This window comes from Atractosteus spatula, chromosome 25, assembly GCF_055471065.1.
Source record: "Atractosteus spatula isolate fAtrSpa1 chromosome 25, fAtrSpa1.hap1, whole genome shotgun sequence".
NCBI lineage: Eukaryota > Metazoa > Chordata > Actinopteri > Semionotiformes > Lepisosteidae > Atractosteus > Atractosteus spatula.
In genome coordinates, this window is record NC_142730.1 from 13,926,758 (window position 1) to 13,949,261 (window position 22,504).

The 22,504-nt window shown below is 39.1% G+C and overlaps 1 protein-coding gene across 1 annotated transcript in view; it reads right to left on the minus strand.

Moving 5' to 3' along the window:
- Nucleotides 1–5,024: 5,024 nt before the first annotated feature.
- The window catches only part of sema4ab (sema domain, immunoglobulin domain (Ig), transmembrane domain (TM) and short cytoplasmic domain, (semaphorin) 4Ab), a 90,083-nt gene continuing 72,603 nt past the window's right edge, over nucleotides 5,025–22,504 (minus strand). The window contains exons 7-15 of the mRNA XM_088905573.1: nucleotides 17,768–17,890; nucleotides 15,916–16,052; nucleotides 14,003–14,184; nucleotides 12,611–12,755; nucleotides 11,914–12,103; nucleotides 11,428–11,543; nucleotides 9,869–10,032; nucleotides 8,956–9,044; nucleotides 5,025–8,471 (exon numbers count right to left, since the gene is read on the minus strand). Of these exons, the coding sequence (XP_088761699.1) occupies nucleotides 7,702–8,471; nucleotides 8,956–9,044; nucleotides 9,869–10,032; nucleotides 11,428–11,543; nucleotides 11,914–12,103; nucleotides 12,611–12,755; nucleotides 14,003–14,184; nucleotides 15,916–16,052; nucleotides 17,768–17,890 (1,916 nt within the window). The 3' untranslated portion in view covers nucleotides 5,025–7,701. The remainder of the gene's footprint in view (nucleotides 8,472–8,955; nucleotides 9,045–9,868; nucleotides 10,033–11,427; nucleotides 11,544–11,913; nucleotides 12,104–12,610; nucleotides 12,756–14,002; nucleotides 14,185–15,915; nucleotides 16,053–17,767; nucleotides 17,891–22,504) is intronic.

The window sequence follows — 22,504 nt, forward strand, 5'->3', positions numbered from 1 at the left end:
CTAAGGAAAACAATAGGAACAACACCTTTAAATACCAGTTTTAAATCGGTGCTATCAGTTCTGTGTGTAATCTGTGTGTTAGTGTTGTGTGACTGAAGTCGTTAGGGAAAAAGAGCTTGCTTGTGTGTGGGTGTGGCAGTGGAGGTGTTTGAAATGCAGCCAGAATGGAGTCCAGGGCACTCGCTAGTGTTCAGACAGCTGATGGTTGGAATTGCCTGAGAGACAGTGTAGTGCAGAGCCGTGTGCTGCACATGTATGAGTGCTGAACTGGGGAAGAGCAACAGGAGAGAAGAACTCTGATATAAAGGGCTCTCAGACTCCAGGAAGACTTCTCTCCTGTCTGATCACATCCAAGAATGAGTGAAGTAATGTGAAAAAACTGTGAGAAATGTCTGTATAATGACTAGTGCTTAGTCGGAAACAGAAGAGTTAACTGTATTCTCCTATTTCTGATGAAAAAAGAGTGGGAAGGATAAATAGATAAGTTGTGAATCTGATGGTGGACCCTGAAGACCAGAGAGCAGGAAGTAGTGCAGCTGTGTGTAACAAGAATGGAAGGGGTAGAAGTTTGAATCTTGGTTATTATCAGGCAATCAGTGATGTCTGGCTTGTCAACACTGCAGGGACAGAGAAGGATTTTGGCATGTTTTGGCATGGGTGAGTAAACTCCAGACTGCAAACCGTTGTGTGAGAAAGATATGTTGAAAAAAGAAAGTGTGAGTCAAGGATTATGTAGAGCTGGGCCCATAAAAAGCTCACATAGTGGGGTGAGCTCTGTCTGTTACAATGCCTTCATTAAAGAACCCATCTTAGATCTTGCATGATACTGTATATACTGCAGAGGTGGCAGAAGGAATTATGGTTAGGTGAAATGAACATTGAAAATTGTGGTCTAAATGCAAATCATTATATATGGTGCAAATCTTCTAACATTTGCCTGACAATTGGGACGGAGCACATCACCCAGTCAGCTGCTAATTGTCAGGAAAATGTTAGAGGAAAACCTCTTTGAGTGACCCAAGAATTAAAAAAGTGTGTTAAAAATTCATGTTGTCTCATATGTTTCCATTACTTTGTCATATTGATAATCTTTTTTATTTTTCTGTTTGCTTTCTGCTTTGAATATGTGGAGTAGGTTATATTAGGCAGATATCATTGCATGCATCAGTAGCAGTCATGACTAAAAGCTTTAAAACGACAAAAAATTGAAAAGGGTCTGAATATTTTTGTAAAGGCACTATAACCCCAGGGGGTCCTTAAAATAGGCGGGCCCAAGAAAAAAGACACAAAATACAGACATACTTTAAGTTTCAAACAAATGCTCTTTCATTTATGATGTAGGGAAACAAAGTTCAGAACAAAACCCTAGGTCTTTTCTGAGCTCCTGACTTAAAGTCCTCTGCCATTCACAGCAGGTTAGCTAAACTGCTTACTGGCTTCTTAAACAACTTTCAGACTTAATTCTATCTTCAAGACCTTCTCATAAGCTCTTCCAAAATGATCAAAACTCAGAGTTCCCTGGTCCCTTGGTCAGTCACTTCTTTCTACATTCACTCTGGAAATGCAGAAAATGACCAATTATGAAAGCATTGCTGCTTTTTAAACTGTCACCTAACCAACTGTCTTCCAGCAACGGGTCAGGTGATTGAAGGCAGCAGCTGTTTCCTTGAAGCTGTCTAGGGAATGTGGTCTAGACAAGGGCTTCCATCTTGTCTGAACCTACACCCATGTCAAAACCATCCTTTGACAGCCACATCTTTCCCCGTTTTCATAGAAGACAACTGAGGAGAGTGGAACAAACCTTTTTTCTACCTGAAGTTATACACCGATTGTATCTCCAGGTCTTGTAATCCTAGTTCTCTCTCTCTTATTAGGTTCCCTGTTGTTCCCCCTTCTGGGAACTCAGGAGACTTTGGTTAAACCTCCCTTTTGGGTTTAGAAACCTCTGATCTTCAATCACATAGAAACTAATATAAACCAGTCAGGCAGCCTCTTACTCTCTTCTTCCACATGTGCAAAATTATCCGACAACTAAGTTGCTTCCACTGTATGAAGTACTGGAAAGTTCAGCTCAGAAGTTCAGCAGCTCCTTTTTCAACTAAGTGATGGTCTTCTCTTTCCTAGGCTGTTTTCATTTCTCATGGGGGTTTGTCATTTTTCTCATTTTTATCCATCATCTGAAACAGTTTCTGCAGTTTCTTGACCATTTCTTTCTCCTGGACCAACTTCTGCCAGGGGGCCTTTAGGTTTTCTCTGGTTTGGTTCAGATTGATTTATTGATTTATTGAGTTCACTTATCCACCATTTCAGCTTTTGCTCCTCAACATTCTTTGCAGTGTAGACAGAACTGAACTTTTGATCCTCAGGTACTGCTCCACAGTACCTGAGGAAGAAGGCTCCACAGCCGAAACGCTGTGTTTTTTTCAGCATGGAATAAACCTATTACTTGTTCCTTTGCAGCCTGCGCATGCTGACGCAGCTACCCACCTGAACTACTAGTACCTATCAACTGCACACTCCAGACTCAAACAATGATATTGATTCCCCTAGTGGATCTTTCATTTCCATTATTCTCACTTTCTTGGTTGAGTAATCCAGAATATTACAGGCATTTCCTCTAACAGGTGGTGTGACAAACAGAGTAAAAATGCTGATGGTGCCTCCCTATGTGGTATGACATAATATGGGATATGATAGTCAAGGAGCAAGAGCTATCAAACGCTGGAATCTAACAAGTAGCAGTTGCGGGTGGTCTTATAATTAGTGATTTTGTACTTCCCTGGAAGGAGAAAACAGAGAGTGAGTCTTGCTCAGGCTCTGACCTGGAGAAAGTGCAATACCAAAGCTTGGCCGTAGAGTTAATAAGGTGCCGGGATGTGTAGCTTGCATCTTCCTTGCAGGCAGAAGCACAGCAGACAGATTTTATCGGTCTCTGTGAGTGGGCATGGCAAAAGAGCAGGTTTTGCAGCAAGAGAGCCAGCTATGTGGAACCACAACAACCTATTAATATCAGAAGGCTGGTGGCTGCAGTTTGTGTGAAAAAGACATCAGCCTAGTTAAGACTTTCTGTGTTTTGCTGTGTTTATGTGTGCCCCTGAAAAGGGAAGGATTGCAACAACAATCTTGGAGGAGAGTGGGAGAAAATGTTTCTGTTAGTGCTGCCCTGCAAGGGGAGGATTTAGAGTGACAATTCCAGAAGGAATTGGAAGAGAAGTAAATGTTTGTGTGAGCAAGGAGTGAGAGTAGGCTCCTAGTGAGAGAGGGAACAACCGGCTTTGTTGTGTAGTGTTGAAGAACAGGGTTGCTCCTAGAGGCAAGAGTCACTATGGTGCAGGGGAAGGCTCCCGAAACATACAGCCTCTGTCATTACCATGTTGGCCTTGAGGTAAGGAGAAGGTAAAGGAGGAGTTAGAGCAGGTTGGAGTAAGCAGGAATTACCAAGTTGAGGGAGATTTCATCTCTACTCCTCGAAATGGACTGTGTATGTGAACCAACCTGAGGTGTGAGGCTAGCTGAGCCCAAGTATCTGGCAAAATGCCTGGCAATGTAAGACTCAGGGTGATCCTGGAGGAGGTCATAAAAAAGACAGAGATGTGGAGATATGTGATGAGTATCGAACTATGAACATGAAAGTCCGTGAGCTGAGGGCTCAGAGATCCTTAATGAAGGAACAAGCCTGGGTGGTTTGAGTGTGAGCAAACGGCAAGCACACCTCGTGTCCTAGTTACCCCGAGGATGGGGGCGTTTGTGAGCACCACTCTCAGAGGAGAGTGCATGTATAAAAGGGAAAAAAATAGCAAACAAATTTCCCCAATGGGCTACGAGAGGTGTGTCAGTCTCTGTGGACCCACCTGGATTGTGTCCTTAAAGTGATGGCTTGCTCTGTGGCATCACAGTGGGTAAAATTAAACTTTACATACACTGCAAAAATATTTCCATGAGTACTGTTTTCAGCCATTCTATTACACGTTTCTCCCCAAAATTGAATGATTTTTGTCATGTCTGTCTCAATATCTCTTTGTAACATTTATATACAGTAGGTGAAGTTTCTTCGTTATGTTTTTCTAAACCTGTGATGCACTATTCCAGTCTTCATGAACTGGAGATGGTGCTGTAGTTATCATTCACACTGAATTCTTCACCAGTAAAATTATTTAATTAGGCATTTTCCAATTAATTTAAGTGGTGGGTAAAAAAAGCTTAATTGTGGTTTCAAATATGTTGACTGCAGCTTTACTATGTGTTAAGTATCCTACATAAACACTTTCAAATATGTCACTGTAACAGACTAATCAAAGCCTAGTTATTATAACATGTTATACACTGTATAATAATTATAGGGGGCAGCACAGTAGTTAGCAGTTAGCACTGCTGCCTCACAGCTCCTGGATTCAACTCCAGGCCAGGTCCTCTTTCTGATTTGCACATCATCTCTGTGTCCACAGTCTAAAAGCCTGATTTTAAGGAAACCTTAGGGATATTACATTTCTCTAAACGTTTCCTGTGATTGAAAGGCACTTGTTGTATGCAATGTTAGTCTCCAGCTCACCATAACCTTTAATGAACTAAGCAGTTATTGAAAACGGTGGATAATAATAGTGTACTACATGCTGTTTTACACTGAATAGTGAGAAGAATGACCACTGAATTACCTTTTGAAAACATTTCTGCTAATAGCAGTATGTGTAACTGATTATTGATGAAAGGCTAACAAGGATAGATTTCAATCAATTACAGTTCAAATTCATAAAGTTGAAAACAGATTACATTATTTACATTTAAACTATTTTAATCACATTATATATTTTATACTGTTACCTAAGATTGAAATATTTTCAGTTACATTTAACTTATGTACATATATTCCAGCTAACTGAAATTTGTCCCAGGATCTGCTTGTTATTTTTACCATAATGAATTTCAATGTAGGACATAAGAGATCATTTTGAGCAGCTCAGCCTTGATAAAGTAATTAAATGGAATAAATGTTTTCTTTTCAGCATTAAAAAAATCAGTAAAATGAATACACAAACAACCACATTTTATTCTCCTTACATTAAAAAAATACAATCTTTACATACATGTTAAGGAATGGTATGGAATCTTTCAAGCGGCTTGTGTACCCTGGCATTCTGAATGGATGCTGTTCTATATTAAAGACATTTTGCATCATCATTGTTATTAATTCAGTGCCCTGAAATGCAAAGACATCAGCATGCAGAAAGCCAGATAAGAAGATACTTGATGAGATTCTTCTAGACATTAGAGAATTTGTCCCAGATAATCAGGTGTTATCTCATTCACTGTTCCAGCAACAATGCATTACTGCTACTGGAAAATATGGAATGTAGACTTATTATTACTCAGAATTATTGGGAGTAAAAACTGCATTCACACATTTTCATGCTTCCATACTTCATTTTGATGGAATTACTGAACAGATGCAATCTGTATATACAGTAGCATTAAAAAGTTAACTTTGTACAAATTATTTTTTTTAAAAGGAATGCACACTTCTTGGTTGTGACCATCTTCCTGGAGGCTGAGTAGAGGCTTGTTTGGGTTCTTAAATTATGAATAAAATTATGAAAACGAATTAATAGTGCCATAATTATGTATAATTAATATAGTTAATTGAACATTTCCAAGAAGAAACATTTTAAAAGGTCGCATTTTTTAACTTTAAAGTACCTATGAGTTCCATTTTACTTAAGACGGTATAAAATGCAAAAACATTAACTGCCTTGCAGGAAGAGAAAATAGGTACAGTCATGACACATGGGGAGCCTGAACATTTATAAAAATAAATAAAATAATAACACAAATAAAAGGGCTTTAAGTGACTCTTTAACTCTAACCCATAAAATCAACAGAATAATGCAACAGGTGGATCCCAGAAGAACACCCAGAGCTTAGTGCTACCAACATAGGCACAAGCTACTCAGCATGGACATGTAACTGTAACCAATGTGGGTGTCCAAATATCGAGTGGAGTCATAATCCAAAAGCAAGTAGATTGATTTGCTCAAATAAATCAATATTGTTGGTGAACCAACACATTCAGAATGATCCAACATTTAATGATTAAGAGCAAACACAATGTTGGCTAATTTTCTTGTGATTATTCCCTACTTTTGCCTGATTTACTTTAATAAAAACTCTTAAAATGATATTTAAATTATACAAATAAAAGACAATTTGTATAATTGACACAGGTTATTTTGTGAACAGTGGTTAAGAATATTATATAATTTACATTACTTGTTTTGTGTGGTTCTGTTTTTTCGGTGTAGAAGTGAATGACAAGTTCAGCGAAACTTATCCTCAATGACAGCTGTTGATACTTAGAAATCTGCATAGCTACAAATATATAGCTGCTGTTTCTTTTAAGACACTGGATAAACAAATAATGTTTTACAGTTCAATTATTAGGCGAATGAACATTTGAGCCAGCAACTCATAACAGGAATAAAATTGTTCATCGGTGAACTAGTTAGGGAAAATGGTCTCTTCTATAAAAGGATTTCATGGTCCTTACTTAATTCATCCTTTGAAAACTAGTTTTAATAGTCTAATATGAGTATTTTCAGAAAAAAACACTCTCTAATTTTCTGATTAATCATCTCAGATTAATTTAAAAACCCTTATTTGTTCTTAGTATTTTTATATGAAAAGCAGCACTAAAGATGGATGATTTTAGTGCATAGAACTGTTTTTCATGTGAATTACATTTTTGTTTGATATTTACCAAATTTAAAAGTTAGCGAAGATGTAGCCAAAGAGAAAAAAGGTTAGTAAAACAGTGAATGCACATATTACAGCATTTCTAAAAGATTAATACTTTCACAGTCATGTCTTTGAAGAGACCAGTTTTGCCCTATTATGGGTTTCCAAGTGTGCACAGTCCTGATGTGGAGTTTGGACTGAAGCATTCATGATTGACTTTCTTTTAAATATATGTTATTTTCAAAAGTTTCTCACATTGCTTAAACATCAGATTTTAGTAAAACATAATAGAGAGAAAAAGAGAAATTGCTATCAGGTGGTTAGATAACTACTACTGTGAAATTCACATATTTTTAAATACTATTTATTGCATAGAATCTAATAATTCTCATAATAATTTTATCTTGACTGGTGAAAATCACATTAAAATATCCACAAACTTTCAATTTTCCCCAGAAGCCACATACATCAGAGAAATTATACAACTTTGTTTATTGAAGACAAACCTAGTCCATTTGCTAGCTTGTACTTTTTCTTATTAATTTAGGAGGGGGGCAGGGGGTGGAGGTTGTGTCACATCACAGACATTGTCCTTCAAGAAACCAATATGATGGCCCTGTGTAATTACAGGAAATTGAAAAGTAGTCCAGTCACTTGAGTCAAGTCAACAGTCATTAAACATTGACAAATCCAGACAAAAACCTTTGATCCCAGGCATGGCTAAATCTGTCTGTTAAAATGATAAGCATTAGCTTCATTATCCTGTCATGATCTCCTTTGATGCAGAATTTCTTGGATATGTCAAGAAAAAGGAAAATGTCCTACTGATCCCCCCTTTGTTCTGTCCCACAAACACACTGGGGATGAATGGACAGGAAATCCTTGGTGGGAAGGTGTTTTTTTGTTTTTTTTTGGCAGGGGATATCATTAACTATTAGCTGAATGTAGCGATAGGCAGGTGCCCATTGGAGACACTCAGTGTGGGTCACAATCAGGCTGTTTGCTGTCTGTGTCTTTCCCATTGCCTAACACAATGATTGGGGGCCCCTGGTCTTGGGTCAGGAGTGCATGTTCTGTGGGGGAGTCAGTGTCAGAGCATTTCACAGTGTTATCCTGACAGCCCTGAACCCTGGCTTTGCCACGGTTCTTCTGCCGCCAGATGTAGAGGGCTCCTACAAGCAGTGCTGTCAGTGCCAGCGCCAAGAAGATGGACACCGCTACCAGTTCTCCATAGTAGCTGCGTTCGTTGCTGATTGGCAATGGGCGCACATGGTCCCTGTCAGTATTGGCAGGTACTTCTGCCTTGTGACCAGGTACAGGGTGGGGCTTGTTGAAAGTACGAGAACTACCTTTTACATCTGATTTGGTGTTTGGCACTTCCTCCATGATTGTGGTGGGCTCTTTTTCCTGCCAGTTTCCTTCAATCTCCTTCCCCTCCCAGTCTTCCGCTGAGGTTGGCCGAGGCTGTTCCTGGGTGGCATCAGATGAACCATCCTTCCTCACAACTATATAATGGACCAGCAGCTGCCGAAAGCCATTCTCCTCAGAGAAGCAGAAGTACTCCCCCATGGTTTCCTGGGAGGCCAGGAACTGCAGGATGCCATCTTGTGGCTGTAGGTAGAGATTCTCTGAGAGGGTCTTCCCGGCACCACGCTCCCAGCGCTGTATGGCCAGTTGAGAGTTTCTGGAACAATTCAGTCTCACAACTACGTTTGGAGACACATGTACGTTGATATCTCTAAGGTCTAGAAAACAGGAGAGCAAACATAGTATCTGTCTCAGTTTCTTAAGAATATAAGAGGTTTAACCAAAACTCATAATGCAAAATATCAGGAGATCAAGTATTTGATTATACCTTACATTGTTCACAGTATGAACAATGCTGGTTTTTACCCATAAAAGGATTACCCACTTACACTATGTACAGTATATGCAACCCACTTGATTGAAAACATACTTGAAAAGAAAAAATGAGATGGGTTCTATTTTTGAATGAAACTTATCAGTCACTTGTCATTCCTTCGGTTATCATTATGGGAGAGTTGTAACACACGGACATTGTTGAGAACTAAGTAGCATTGCACTATACTGGTTGATCTACTCAGGGGTCCCCCTGTTCTGTTTCGACAGAAAACAGAATCTGAAATTGCAATTTTGCAAGCACTACAGCAAAAACTGCTTTTTTTCTGTCGCTTGTACACATTAGAGGTGAACGGTAATACTGCTCACCTGTGGGCTGCTTCGTGTACCCAGCGGATTTCCCTCTGGGAGAAATTGAAGAACAGCTATTCGCATTCCCTCCTTCCACATCCTGAAAACTGAAATTCACACAACAGCTGAAGTCAGTATTGGACAGGATGTTACATGCTCAAGATGAGGCTGTGATATATTCTCAAAGGTTGCTCAAGATCACAATACAATAAGCAAAAAACATGCAATTCATCTTTTATGGGCACTCTGGGGTTACAGGTTTAGCAATTTTAAAATAGATTCAAACATCAGTATGTATGCAACACAGAATCATAAATCCACTCTCCTGTAAAAATGGATTAAGCTTTTAACACTAACACTAACATTAGAAATTTTAACACTATTTCTAAACAATGTACAGTAGGGTTGTACTTCAGAAATGGTTGCTCCCGTACTGTAATGTGCATGTGCGCCCGACTCAGGCAAATACAGCCAGCCCGAACACCTGCGGCTCGGCTAGCAAGGTGGAAGCAACTCTGCAAACTCACCCGATACACTAACAAACAAAGACAGACAGAGCGCTCCACACACAAACAGGTAAGTAAAATAAATAATATGCTTAAAGTGCTGTGTCTGCATGCATTTTGTTTTCTAAGACGTTTAAATGGAAAGGGAGGGAAGATAAAGTGGAATGTAATGTATGTAGCATTTATGAAAAGAAGAAAACTAGCTAAATTGCATGTGCACCCATAGTAAACCAGCTAATAATACAGGGAAAAATTATTAGTGTATGCAATAGTGTAGTGCTGCCTGAGATAGGCAACAGAACCCTCTGTCACACAATGTTAAAAAAAAACATGGTGCAAAAGATTTTGAGGTCCTCCTGTTAATAATGGAACAGATGTTTAAATATCATGACCCAAAATGACCCTGAAGAAATCAATTCACTCACGGCTTCGACTGGATGAGGGAGATATCAGAGCAGACACCTCTGCTGGAATCCCAGGCGCAGAAGGGGTCCTGAGCCAGAATGCAGTCACCACAGCTCGTGTAGAAAGTGCAGTTCGACACTGGAATTTGAAAGACTCCCTCGGAAGAGCCCACAAATACAACCCCCTATCCAGGAGAGACAAATATTGGTGAATATGGTGCCTGCTTCCAATTGTACTTCTTGTTAAAACTGTTTTAAAAGGATCATAACTGTAAACCATTAAAACAATAAGTCCTTGTTCCAACAGGCTCATAACTCTGTAATGATTGCTATCTACTGTATAGATTACTTTTATACAGATACATAATTCATTCTCCCACTAGTTTCTTTATTTCAGCATTTTTTATGTGCTATATTTCACAGTTGATATGTCTTCAGGCATAATGATTCTCCTCACAGAGAGCAAAGAAATTAACATACTATTTTCTAACTGCTTTAGTTAGAACCTGGAGCCAATCCTGGCAAGCAATGGAAGGCAGGGTACCATCCCTGTGTCCATCACAGGGCAGACAGATACAAATACAGACACAAACACATTCATACTAGGGACAGTGTTCCCAGAAACCAATTAATCTATCAGTATGTCTTTGGAATGTGAGATGAAACTGGAGTACCAGCAGGAAACCCACATGAGCCCACATTATTTAGCAGCCATATCACCCTGCAACTTACAACTAGCAACCCACTAAAGCTAAGCAGGTGTGAGCCTGGTCAGTACCTGGATGGGAGACCTCCTGGGAAAAACTAAGGATGCTGCTGGAAGAGGTGTTAGTGGGGCCAACAGGGGGCGCTCACCCTGCGGTCCATGTGGGTCCTAATGCCCCAGTATAGTGACAGGGACACTATACTGTAAACAGGCGCAGTCCTTCGGATGAGATGTAAAACCGAGGTCCTGACTCTGTGTGGTCATTAAAAATCCCAGGGCGTTTCTTGAAAAGAGTAGGGGTGTAACCCTGGTGTCCTGGCCAAATTTCCCATTGGCCCTTACCAATCATGGTCTCCTAATAATCACCCTCTATGAATTGGCTTCTTTACTCTGCTCTCCTCCCCACTGAGAGCTGATGTGTGGTGAGCGTTCTGGCGCACTATGGCTGCCGTTGCATCATCCAGGTGGATGGTGCATATTGGTGGTGGTGGAGGGAAGTCCCCATTACCTGTAAAGCGCTTTGAGTGGAGTGTCCAGAAAAGCTCTATATAATTATAAGCAATTATTATTATTATGAACAGGGAAGGAGTTAGGTTAAGTTAGGTAACAAGTAAGAGATACATTTAGTCCACTTTGCTCATTTGTTAATTTAATAATCTAATAAAGAATTATTTATTAGTTCTCTCAGGTTATTTGTAATTTCAGCTAGGAAAATAGCTTATGATTTTTAATTACACATTTAAAACGGGCAACATTAGTTGAGTGTAAAATTGAAAATTGTTGCATCAGTAGTAGCACTGTGTCTATTTAATTGGGCTACTTCATAGTTCATTAGGGATCTGCTGCATTTGTGGCAGGAGAAAAAGAGAGGTACCTTCTTGACTGAGAGAAGAAGATTCTCCACTGACTGTGGCTGTCTGAAGACCTGAATTTCTTCAATAATATGGGGACCCTTCTTCAACAGCACTACCTTGTGCAGAAAGCCAGTCTCTGTAAATAAATAAATATATCAGCGCTAATACTTTATTGATGAAAATGCATCACTAATCCACAAACTGCCTTTCAGTCTGAGAGTAAGATTTTTGTATCTGCGGGCCCCGTGGCCTTGTCTTGCAATGAACAGAAAACCAGACAGAATCAATTTACTTTCTAATGTTTCAATCATTGTGTAGTTCCCATGAATTCAAACTTCATTCAAAATTTATATTAAATAAAGATCATTTTAAAATTAATGATTTCTCAATCAATCACTCTCCGGTAGACTCCTTAACTACTGTTTTATGGCTCCAGATGATCAGGAAGTCACAGATCATTATTTTGCAAAGTACTGTACACTGAGGCAGTGTGCTCCTGACCATACCAGTGAGAAGGAAGAGTACAGTGTAGAGCTTCTTGTCAGATGCAGTGGTCCTCTCCACAACAATCTTCTTGTAGTGCTGGTTAGGAGAAATGAGGGCTGGATGCCCGTCCACAGGCTGAACAACTTGGTCTGCCAGGAAATTCTCCTTCACAAAGGTCAATGCGTTGTCTGAGGTGCCGTGCAGTCCACACTGTAAGGTAAGAAGGGATGAAATACATGGGAGGACAAGATAAGGCAAGAGGAATACAGTGTATTGGAGGAGAAGAGGACAGTAAGATTGGGAAAAGAGCAGGGGGAGCAGAGAGAATTAGGAAAAGTGATATGAAAGGAAAATGAAGGAGGACAAGGGAGATAAGTAAGTGAGAAAAGTTGGAAGAAAGAAGGGAGTTAGGGGAGAAAAGAAGAGACTAGTTTATCTACAAAACATATGAAATGTTTCCCTCAACCTGAATGATTTAATATACTTGAAGAACTCTTGTTAATCTTATCCATCAAGATAAGATGTCCAGGAAGTTGATATAAAATTGTACGTTCAAGGTATGCTAGAGAGAAATGAAAGTGCCTATTCATGTTCAGCTATTATTTCAATAATATGTTAATGAAAGGAGGTTAAGGTTAATCAGACGTAGAAAATCAAGAGTTTTATGGGTTAAGAAGGATAAACAGAAGATAGGCAGACTGAAGTACAAGTACTTGCCTCCCCTGGCTGAGCAAACTTCTCTCCATTGCGTGTCCTCCAGCGCTGGGTGTCTCTGTTTAGCTCCTTGTATTCTCCAGCAAATACAGCCTTGATGTCCTTCAATTTGAAAGCACAGACTGCAGAGCGACCAGAATTTCCAGACCTAAGATAAAGATAATGAAGGAAAGAGAGCAAAGTAGCATTCAGAATTATTCATTTAGTTTTAGTTTTACCATTTTAAAACCCAGCATTTACCACAGAATTCCCCAAGTCACACCACAGTGTCAACTATGGGATATTCCTATTTGTTGTCAAATTGTCATTAGTCAGTATTTTTACAGTTAAAAAGTAATTATTAAACATTTGTTGCAATGTTTGTGCAAGACTTCATTAATTTATGTAATGTTGACTTTATGTAAGTCAAAAACATACAAACATTCCTTTGTTCCACTATCCATTAAAGAGATTTTGTGCATGAAATGTCAAAGTGACCACGAGGATCTCTCAGCTGAGAGAGATTATAGGGTTGATGTAGGCTGGTGACTCACAGCTGGGAAAGCACAAAGCAGAACCCTTTTTCACTCAAATATAAAAAAAAGTTCAAACAGACTGGTTCAGTCTTAACAGAAGATCCTGAAGAGCAGTGGTTTTCAACCCTGGTCCTGAAAGACTACTATGATGCTGATCTTTTTGTTCAATTGAATTCTAAATCACCAGTTTTAATTGATTTGTTTACTTGATTTGATGTGTATTTTACTTGTTTCTGTTCTCAGACCAGAGTTTCAAAAATATCCCTCTTTAGCATACATTACCACATCATTTTGGTTTCCTTGACAGAAGTAAAGTTTGCTATATTTTAAGCAATCTAGTACATCTTAATAAAAGGAATTTTATTGGGGGTTTGTAAAATGGCATAAAGGCCTAAACATTTTATTTCTTGAATCACAGGGTTGAAATTAGTTGAAGGTATGACAGTAAATGTGTCAAGGGACATGTGTTGTTGGAGAAAATATGAGACTTTGTTAAAACTATATGATATATTAGTAAATGCTCATCTGGAATCTTGTGTACAGTTTTTATTACCATGTCTATCAAAAAAAGAGAAGACTTGACTCAAATATGCAAAATCCTTGAAAATTTAACAAATCTTTCAACAGCAGAATACAATTCAGAAATCGCAAACTTAAATTAAGGAGAAGTATGTTCTAGACTAACGGGCAACAAATTACATAGCCATGCTGTTAAAGCTAATAACCCAGCACCTTATAAAATAATTTGGTTGAGATGTTTTGATCAGTTATCTACTGGAATCCAAACAAAACGGATAGATTAAATTATCTCCATTCTGTAACCTTTTTCTGGTATTATGCTCTCAAATAAAATAAGGTTGCACTTTCCTAAACAACTTACCACTGTGAGGTGAAGACACCATAGAAGAGGGTGTCATTCACAGAACCACCTTCTGGTGGCGGAAGGGTGACGACATCCTGGATGATGTTGTAAGGCAGCTCATTCGGGGACAGGCAGAGCATCAGAGCTTTCACAAAGGTGGTCCAGCGCTTCTGAAGGATTCGTTCCCCTCCCCTGTCACTCTGCCAGAACAAGAATATTCATTTAACTCATGTGTCCCACAACAAAAGCATTAATGGGACTAGAGTGATACGAGTCCCTTGTTTGACTACTTTCAAACAAGAATAAAGAGATTTTCTATTACAGGTCCACAGTTCTACCTGCTCTGTGAATAAACTGCAAGTAGAAACTGAGCTGTGCTTATCCTGGTCTATTGGCAGGGCTACAATTGTTTGTTCTATACAATACTCCTTGAAACAAATATCTTCCATCTCATTTCAAGACAAACTACTGTTACAGCTGTAAGTGATTGAGAAGTGTCTCTTAGATTTTAGATACAATTTGTGACTTTTGGAAGACTAAACACTTCTAGCTTCAAAGCAGAGAGGATGTTTGCTGAGGTCTGAGGGGTCCCTTGAGCAGAATCAATTGTAAAGTATACTAAATACCTAGGTAAGTTGTTGGTTAATGTTTGTATAGGAGCAGTACATACAGTACACAATATAAGATGACATTAAGACCACAGAGAAAAGAGGATGAAGAAACAAGAAGCAGGCAAGCAGAAAAGAGAGAAGAGCCCGGAGGACTTCTGCTTCATGATCATCCAAATAACAACCTGACTGGAGCTAAGTACTTGAACCTCCCTAGAGAGAGCTTGCTATTCTGTGTTCTTAGGGAACTTGGGTTTCCTGGGTAAAAGATATCTCGGTTAGAAACGTCTTTCCCGCTAAGGGTGCTTTTTTATGGATAGGGAAACAGGCTCCCATTTATTTTGTGGCAACTGGGGTGCAGAGAGAGAGGCTTAACTGCAGGTTGCTTTGTATTTAGTTAGAAGGCAGCTCATCTCTTTTGTGGCCTCTTTAGGCATTATGAGTTTAATGCTAAGTAGCAGTCTGGGGTTTTCTGGGTGGCCAGAATGTTAGACCTCTGAAAAGCCTTGATTGTAAATACTGTACATAGAGTAACTTGTGTGTTATATATTTTGTTGTGTGTAGTGTAGTTTGTGTCACTGTAATAAATATTTGTTTAATCAAGTGTGCCTGGATTATTACTCCTCTCACCAAAGCTGTGCCAGAGGACAAAGGACACATGCCTCCAATTATACCAACCGCTTGGGTATAGTCTGGTGAAATCACTTACAATGAATAATAATATGAATAATTATTTCACTTATTGACTAAAACACTCAGTCAAATCCTGATGTTCACCATTTCTGTAACCCTCCATTTGTAGCACTATTATTTCTGGAAATTAAACCTTAGTAATATTGACTTGCAAATCGTAAATCCCTATCTCGCTTTTAATTCCAAGCACACTTAACAGCAATGTAGGGAATTCTTGCTCCCAACTGACTGTAGTAATGTATATTTTTTTATGAAAAAATGAGAAGCCTCAAACTGTGTTCAATGTCAGAAGAAACACACTTGTGTAGAAAGGGATCATGGCTTCCTAAGTGGCTCAGCCGGTAGAGATTTCTGCACATGTTGAGAATGAACAGTTGCTAACTGACTGTTATAGGGATTTCTCAAGCAATGGAGCACACTAAGCTAGGCATGTGCATCAAGGGCAGATTGGGGTTAGTTGGCCTGTACTCTATTGGTTCTCAGTGAAGCTCGTGGCCTCCAGGATGCTGGAAGGCTGTGATAGCTGTTGAAGAGGGACCAAACCTTCAATCCATGCTGAAACTGCAGTACAGGGCTGTGATGTCTGTAAATTTCATAATGGCCCAGATGCTGGCGGGGAGGCAGGCTTACCGTGCAAACCTGGGCAATCCGTGAGACGGTGAACTTCTCAATGAAGTCGTATTCTTTGCCCACTTCGCTGAAGAAGAAGTAGACCTTGTTGTTGCCGGATTCTCCAGGGATGAAGGTGGAGCTGATAAAAGTAGGATCTGCCAACAAATGACTAAGTCAGGTCATATCTCTAAAGGATGAAGCACATGTTCATCATTTTTATGTATTATAAACAACTACAGCTCCTGTTGTATTATAGTTTGACACATTTAAGATTTTACAAGCCATGACAAGCTGCGAACTTTACAACATTGTCTTGTGAATAAGCCAACACAAGATGATGGAGGTTCCAAGCATGATAATCTCTGAGCATTTTATGTCAATTGACATGTGGGTTTAAACAAGGATTATATGTATTATCAGCATTAACAAAAGCCCATTCTATATAGTGTATCATGTCCATGAATAAATAGAACTCCTAATGCCTTTGTCATGTCACCTCATTACATAGATATTTATAGTCTATGCTTTATCTCTGTGGTTTAAAGCCCTAATAATGCATGTACAGTTCTATAACCACAATATCCTAATGGAAATGTTAATTAATAATTGTTGAATGTTATATGATAGAAAACAGTGAGATACATAATTGGCTACGTTGATCAATGGCCCAAACAGATGTCTCATTACCTTCTAAGCTATAATTGATTTTACAAAGGAGTACTGCAGTGACTAAAATACTGGCCATTTTAGATTATTTCTAAATTCTATTAATCACAACAAAACCATCACATGAACTATGATGGTTATATGATGGACAATTGGTATTTCATATTTATACTGTATTTTGCTTTGTTTGGGATTAGATGTGGGTGTTCTTAACTGTTTGCTTCTTGTATATTGATTGTCTTTAGTCTAGGACAGAGGAAGCTACAAAGGGATTCAAGTATTCTACATTCTGAAAGTTAATGTCAGCACAAAAGACATTCTCAGGCATGATATAAAGAATACAGCATTCTAATGTGTAAGTTATATGTGGACTAAGAGCTGAAAAAGACACATGTATGTGTGGAGACAGAGACCAATAACAGGAAGGCAAAGAGCTTGTTGTCTGTGCTGAAATATCCAAGAAATTCCTACAGAAACTACAGTACGTCCAGAACTGTGCTGATTGAGTTCTACCAAGATAAAAAAAATGAACAGATTCTTCCTATGCCAAAAAAAAACTGCACATGCTACTATTCTATAACAGGATAGACATTAAAACCCTCATGTTGCCCTACCAGGCATGTCATGGTCTAGCTCCTTGTGCCTTCAGGAGTTAAATCCATAAATCCCAGCTCACTTCGAACTTCGTTCGGCTGGTTCTAGGTTAACATTCCAAGGACTTCACATTGTACATTAGGGGACCATGCCTTTTCAGTGGCAGCCCCTTGCCTCTATAATATACTTCCAGGCCACATAAAAAATTAAGCTTCTGTTTCAGAATCTCACCTTTAAACATATGTTTTCTATGGCCTTTAAATCTCAATGCATTTCTTTAAATTCTCTTAATAATATTAGTATTTTTTATACTTTGGACACCATACCATACTGATTTTCATTGTACAATTTATATGAAGAGCCTTAGCAATGCACTGTATCAAAGGCACTATACAGAATTAAGATTGACTGATCGAACAAGTTACTCCCTTGATCCTTGGATCTAGATCAGCTGAATTGATCCTCTGTGTCATGTTCTTATGTTTCACCTTTGTCATTGCTGTATCACATCCCATGCCAATCCAAAATTATAGTACTACAACTTCAAACATTACCTGCTTTGAAGTATCTAAAACCAGCACATGATGTGATTCAGAGTCTTGTGTCTTACCTTGCAGCCAGCCCAGACTGTCCTCAACCTTCATGTCCATCACACTGCCTCCATTCACAAAGCGTGAAATCACAGGCTGCTTACCCTGGAAATCCCCTACAGTGCCAGTATAGAGTTCACCATCTGGAAATAAGTCATAAGTCACATTTGTTGACTAGGTTTGACATATTTGGTCCTTTCTAAAATAATCATTGTGAATGTAGCAAGAAGGTCCAATTACAAAAACACTTCAGACTTTACTCTCATCGCTGGAGAGATCAGATTGTGCATAGCTACTTGCATGTCACGTTTAGCCCAGTGGCTTTTTGTAACACACCATCCAGTTCTAGCAAACTGAATTAAAAACATCTCAGTCCATCAATGCATTTTTTGAGTGTTGCGGGGAAGCTAGAACTTATCCCAGCAAGCAATAGGTGCAAGGCAGGTCACACCCTGGACAGGATGCAAGTCCATCGCAGGGAACAAACAGACACACACACACACACACACACACACACACACACACACACACACACCTACAGTAGGGCCAATTTTCCCAGAAGCCAATTAACTTACCAGCTTTGGAGTGGAAGGAAACGCAGGGAGAACATACAAATATACAGTACAAACACCATAAACCTCCCCAGTTCTGCAAACACCTTAGTTGCACCTTTGTTATTTACATATGTTTTTGCTAAAAAAATAAAAAGATGTCCAAATATGTTTTTCTTCCAAACATAATGTTATATGTGGACACCATTTACTTATATAAAATATAATACTACAGTATAATACATAACAATATTTTATAATAGCACAGTACATATTATGAAAAACTTCACTTAGAAAGTGAACTAAACCATAAATCTGCAAGAATTTTCCAGGTTAGTCTTTAGCCACTTACATTAATGATGAACAGTGAGTAAACTAAAGGGAATCTAGAATGATACCTACGAAAGTCTAAATTAATTGACAAAACCTTTTGTACCTTCAGTTTAAGGTACAGGATACATATCAGTGGGATACCTGCTGTATGCAGGAAAATCCTTTTGTCATATAACTACAGCAGTGTTGTGTAAGGGCCTGATCTGCTGTATTGTGGGCGTGCTACTGCAGGACGCCAGCTGTCCGTCAGGGGTAGATGAAGGATGTGTATGAAAAGCCATTTGGAAGCCTTTAGTAAGATCTAAACACAAGGACTTAATCACCTCAAAAATAAAAGAGATACAATCAGTGCTTTTCACAGAAGACTTGAATTTTCCTCACACACACTAGGAATAGCCAATTGGAATCACAATCGCAATAAAAAAAATGGTTAGTAACATCTTTCTTATTCATATTGTCACAGCACCTTTGAAAAGCATTATATTGATCTACTCATTTAAAAGGGTCTAGATAAGAACAGGGAAAACATGTCTTTCAGAACCAATAGAAAAACAGAAATATGATTATAACAGTGTATTGTTTGAAGTCTATTTTGAAAGTGTACAGATAGAGTCCAAGATTTACATTTCAGAAATGCACTCTATGAAGGAATCAGGCAGCTTACAAAACATAGGATGAGACAGGATGCAAATGGACTCAATACAGAATAGACTGCAAAGTCTAAATTCTGTAAATTGTAAAACATCTCTTAAATAGCATTGCGTAGAGTAAAGTCTTTAAAATAAGTAACTGAGTTGCATAGAACAGATGTGTACTGTAGGTGGCATGGTGGCACTGTGAATAACATTGCTACCTCGCTGCACTGGGGTCCTGGGTTCAGTTCCTGGGGTGCTGTGTGAATTTTGTTCATTCTCCCAATATTCAAAGACATACTCCAAAAGACATACTAGTAGGTGAATTGGATTCTGGGAAAATTGGTCCTGGTGTGAGTGTGTTTGCATCTGTGTGTGCTCTGAAATGGACTGGCATCCTGTTCAGGTTGTATCCTGTCTTGTGCTCATTCACTTTCAGGTTATGCTTAAGTTTTTTCCATTGGATTAAGTGGTTTAGAAATGGAGGGACTGATAACACAACTGCTTCTAGAAATATTCCAGACACTTCTATATTATTATTCCTTTAAATACAATTCAAGAACAAATCTAGAATAACATTCTGCTCTTTAGTAGGGCAATGTTAGCCTTTTTTAACTATATAGACATCTCTGAAGGTGGTGGTCTGGCGTATAAAATGAGGTAACACATTGAAGATATTTAACAGCAACTGTTACAGAGCAGACAGATTTGGAGTGTATAAACTGGGTTGAGCCACCAGAGGGCAACATTGAGATACTCCAAAGATGAAAAAACACCTACATTTTCTTCAGGTTATTAAGCAAGCAAGTCAATTGGCTATTTAAAGACTCAGAGAGTAGACAGAAATTGTCATCTTAGACCCTTACATTCTTATCAGTAGTGAGAGACTATCCTAGGGTGAGATTCCTGCGATTAAGGAAATATTAAACTGTTTTGGTGAGAAACGAAAAAGAGGTCTTTGAATAGCTTAGCAAGAATAAGGAGAATTATTCTCGGTTGTTGCAGTGCTGACCCACCAGTAAAAAAGAAGACAGTAAAGAGTGGACAAGCCAATACAGGATCAACTGATTTGAGGTCTAATTACATTGCTGCTTATTTTATTCCGGAGGACAAACATTGGGTAGGTTTATTTAGATCAGGATCAGTCTGTCTGTCATTTAACTGCCGAAGACAAGAAGGGTTTTAGGTGCAGATGTCCCATGCTATCTTTCTATTGGTAAAGGGGTATCTGTCTCATGCATCACCATGTTTAAGGTAAGTGTTTAAGGTTCTGTGAATGGTCCTTGGCCTCCACATGTTGTGAGATGACTATAAAGGGAATCCACAAAAACCTGAAATACGACATTTCACTGTAGTGCCCATTATCAAGAATGTTAAGACTACTGGTGTAAAGCATCCTTGCCAGCAAGAGGACTTCAGTGTAACTTGTCAAGTAGTTCTGGAGGGAACTGCAACTTGAAAAACAACAAAAATCGGCATCCTCAGGATATAAAGTGTAGAAAACTGCCATACACTATCACCTACTTACTGTAAGCGTGGCATACATGGCCATATTGCAAAGTTTCTTCTAAGGAAGAACCACAAACAGAGACATCTTGAATGTACCAGACTACATCCAAGCGACAACTGGAATCACATGTTTGGGTCAGAAGAAATTAAATTCTGATGTTCTTGAGAGCATTATGACCCCATTTAAAATATTGTTTAGAGATTTGACAACCACGTTATAGTATGTAAGAATTTTATTAAATGGAATTGGATCAAAAATGGGCAAACAGGTAAATTCCTGAGCTCAATGGAATGTAATAGATTTAGTCTAATAAAAAGAACTGAAACTTTTAGTATAGAACAAAAAGTTCGATACTATACAAGAAGCCCCTCGTTCATGTATTCAAAATCCTCAAAGGCATTGATAAAGTCAATTTAATGGATCTCTTCAGACTCAACAGTAACAAATTAAATAGAGGATAAGTGCATTTCAAAACAAGAGCAGGAGGTGCTTTTTACGTTTTAAGGGTAATGGAAGTCTGGAAGAAGCCACTTAGCCATGCTGTTGATGCTGATACCCTGGCTTCTCTGAAGAAATGGATCAAAGATCCTCAATTAGCCACTTAAAATCAAACAAGGCTGATGGCCAGATGGCCTCCAGTCTTTTTTTAACTTTATTATTTTCTTCATACCATAAGCCAATCAGTTAATTATTCCCTCAGGTAATAATAATAATAATTGCTTACACTTATATAGCGCTTTTCTGGACACTCCACTCAAAGCGCTTTACAGGTAATGGGGACTCCCCTCCACCACCACCAATGTGCAGCATCCACCTGGATGATGTGACGGCAGCCATAGTGCGGCAGAACGCTCACCACACATCAGCTATCAGTGGAGAGGAGAGCAGAGTAATGTAGCCAATTCATAGAGGGGGATTATTAGGAGGCCATGATTGGTAAGGGCCAATGGGAAGTTTGGCCAGGACGCCGGGGTTACACCCCTACTCTTTTCGAGAAACACCCTGGGATTTTTAATGACCACAGAGAGTCAGGACCTCGGTTTTACGTCTCATTCGAAGGACGGCGCCTGTTTTTACAATATAGTGTCCCCGTCACTATACTGGGGCATTAGGACCCACATGGACCGCAGGGTGAGCACCCCCTGCTGGCCCCACTAACACCACTTCCAGCAGCAACCTTTAGTTTTTCCCAGGAGGTCTCCCATCCAGGTACTGACCAGGCTCACACCTGCTTAGCTTCAGTAGGTTGCCAGTTGTGAGTTGCAGGGTGATATGGTTGTTGGAGTAAGTAGTATTTGCACTATTTGCAGTGTTTTATTGTATAAGTATTGCAATATAGATTTGCATTCATTTCTATAACTGTGATACAAGATGGTGCTTGTCTTTCTATTTAATGCTAAAATTAACTACTACTGACTGTTAAACACACATACTGCACAATTCCTCTGCAGAGGCTCAATGTTATTCATTAGTAGTTCTTAATTGGTAGCTATATCATCCTGCAACTTACAACAGGTAGCCCACTGAAGCTAAGCAGTGTGAGTCTGGCCAGTACCTGGATGGGTGACATCCTGGGAAAGCTAAGGCTGCTGCTGGAAGAGGTGTTAGTAGGACCAGTAGGGGCCACTCACCCCACAGTCTGTGTTGGTCTTAATGTCCCAATATAGTGACGGGGACACTATACTGTAAATAAGGTGCAGTCCTTCAGATGAGACATAAAACTGAGATCCT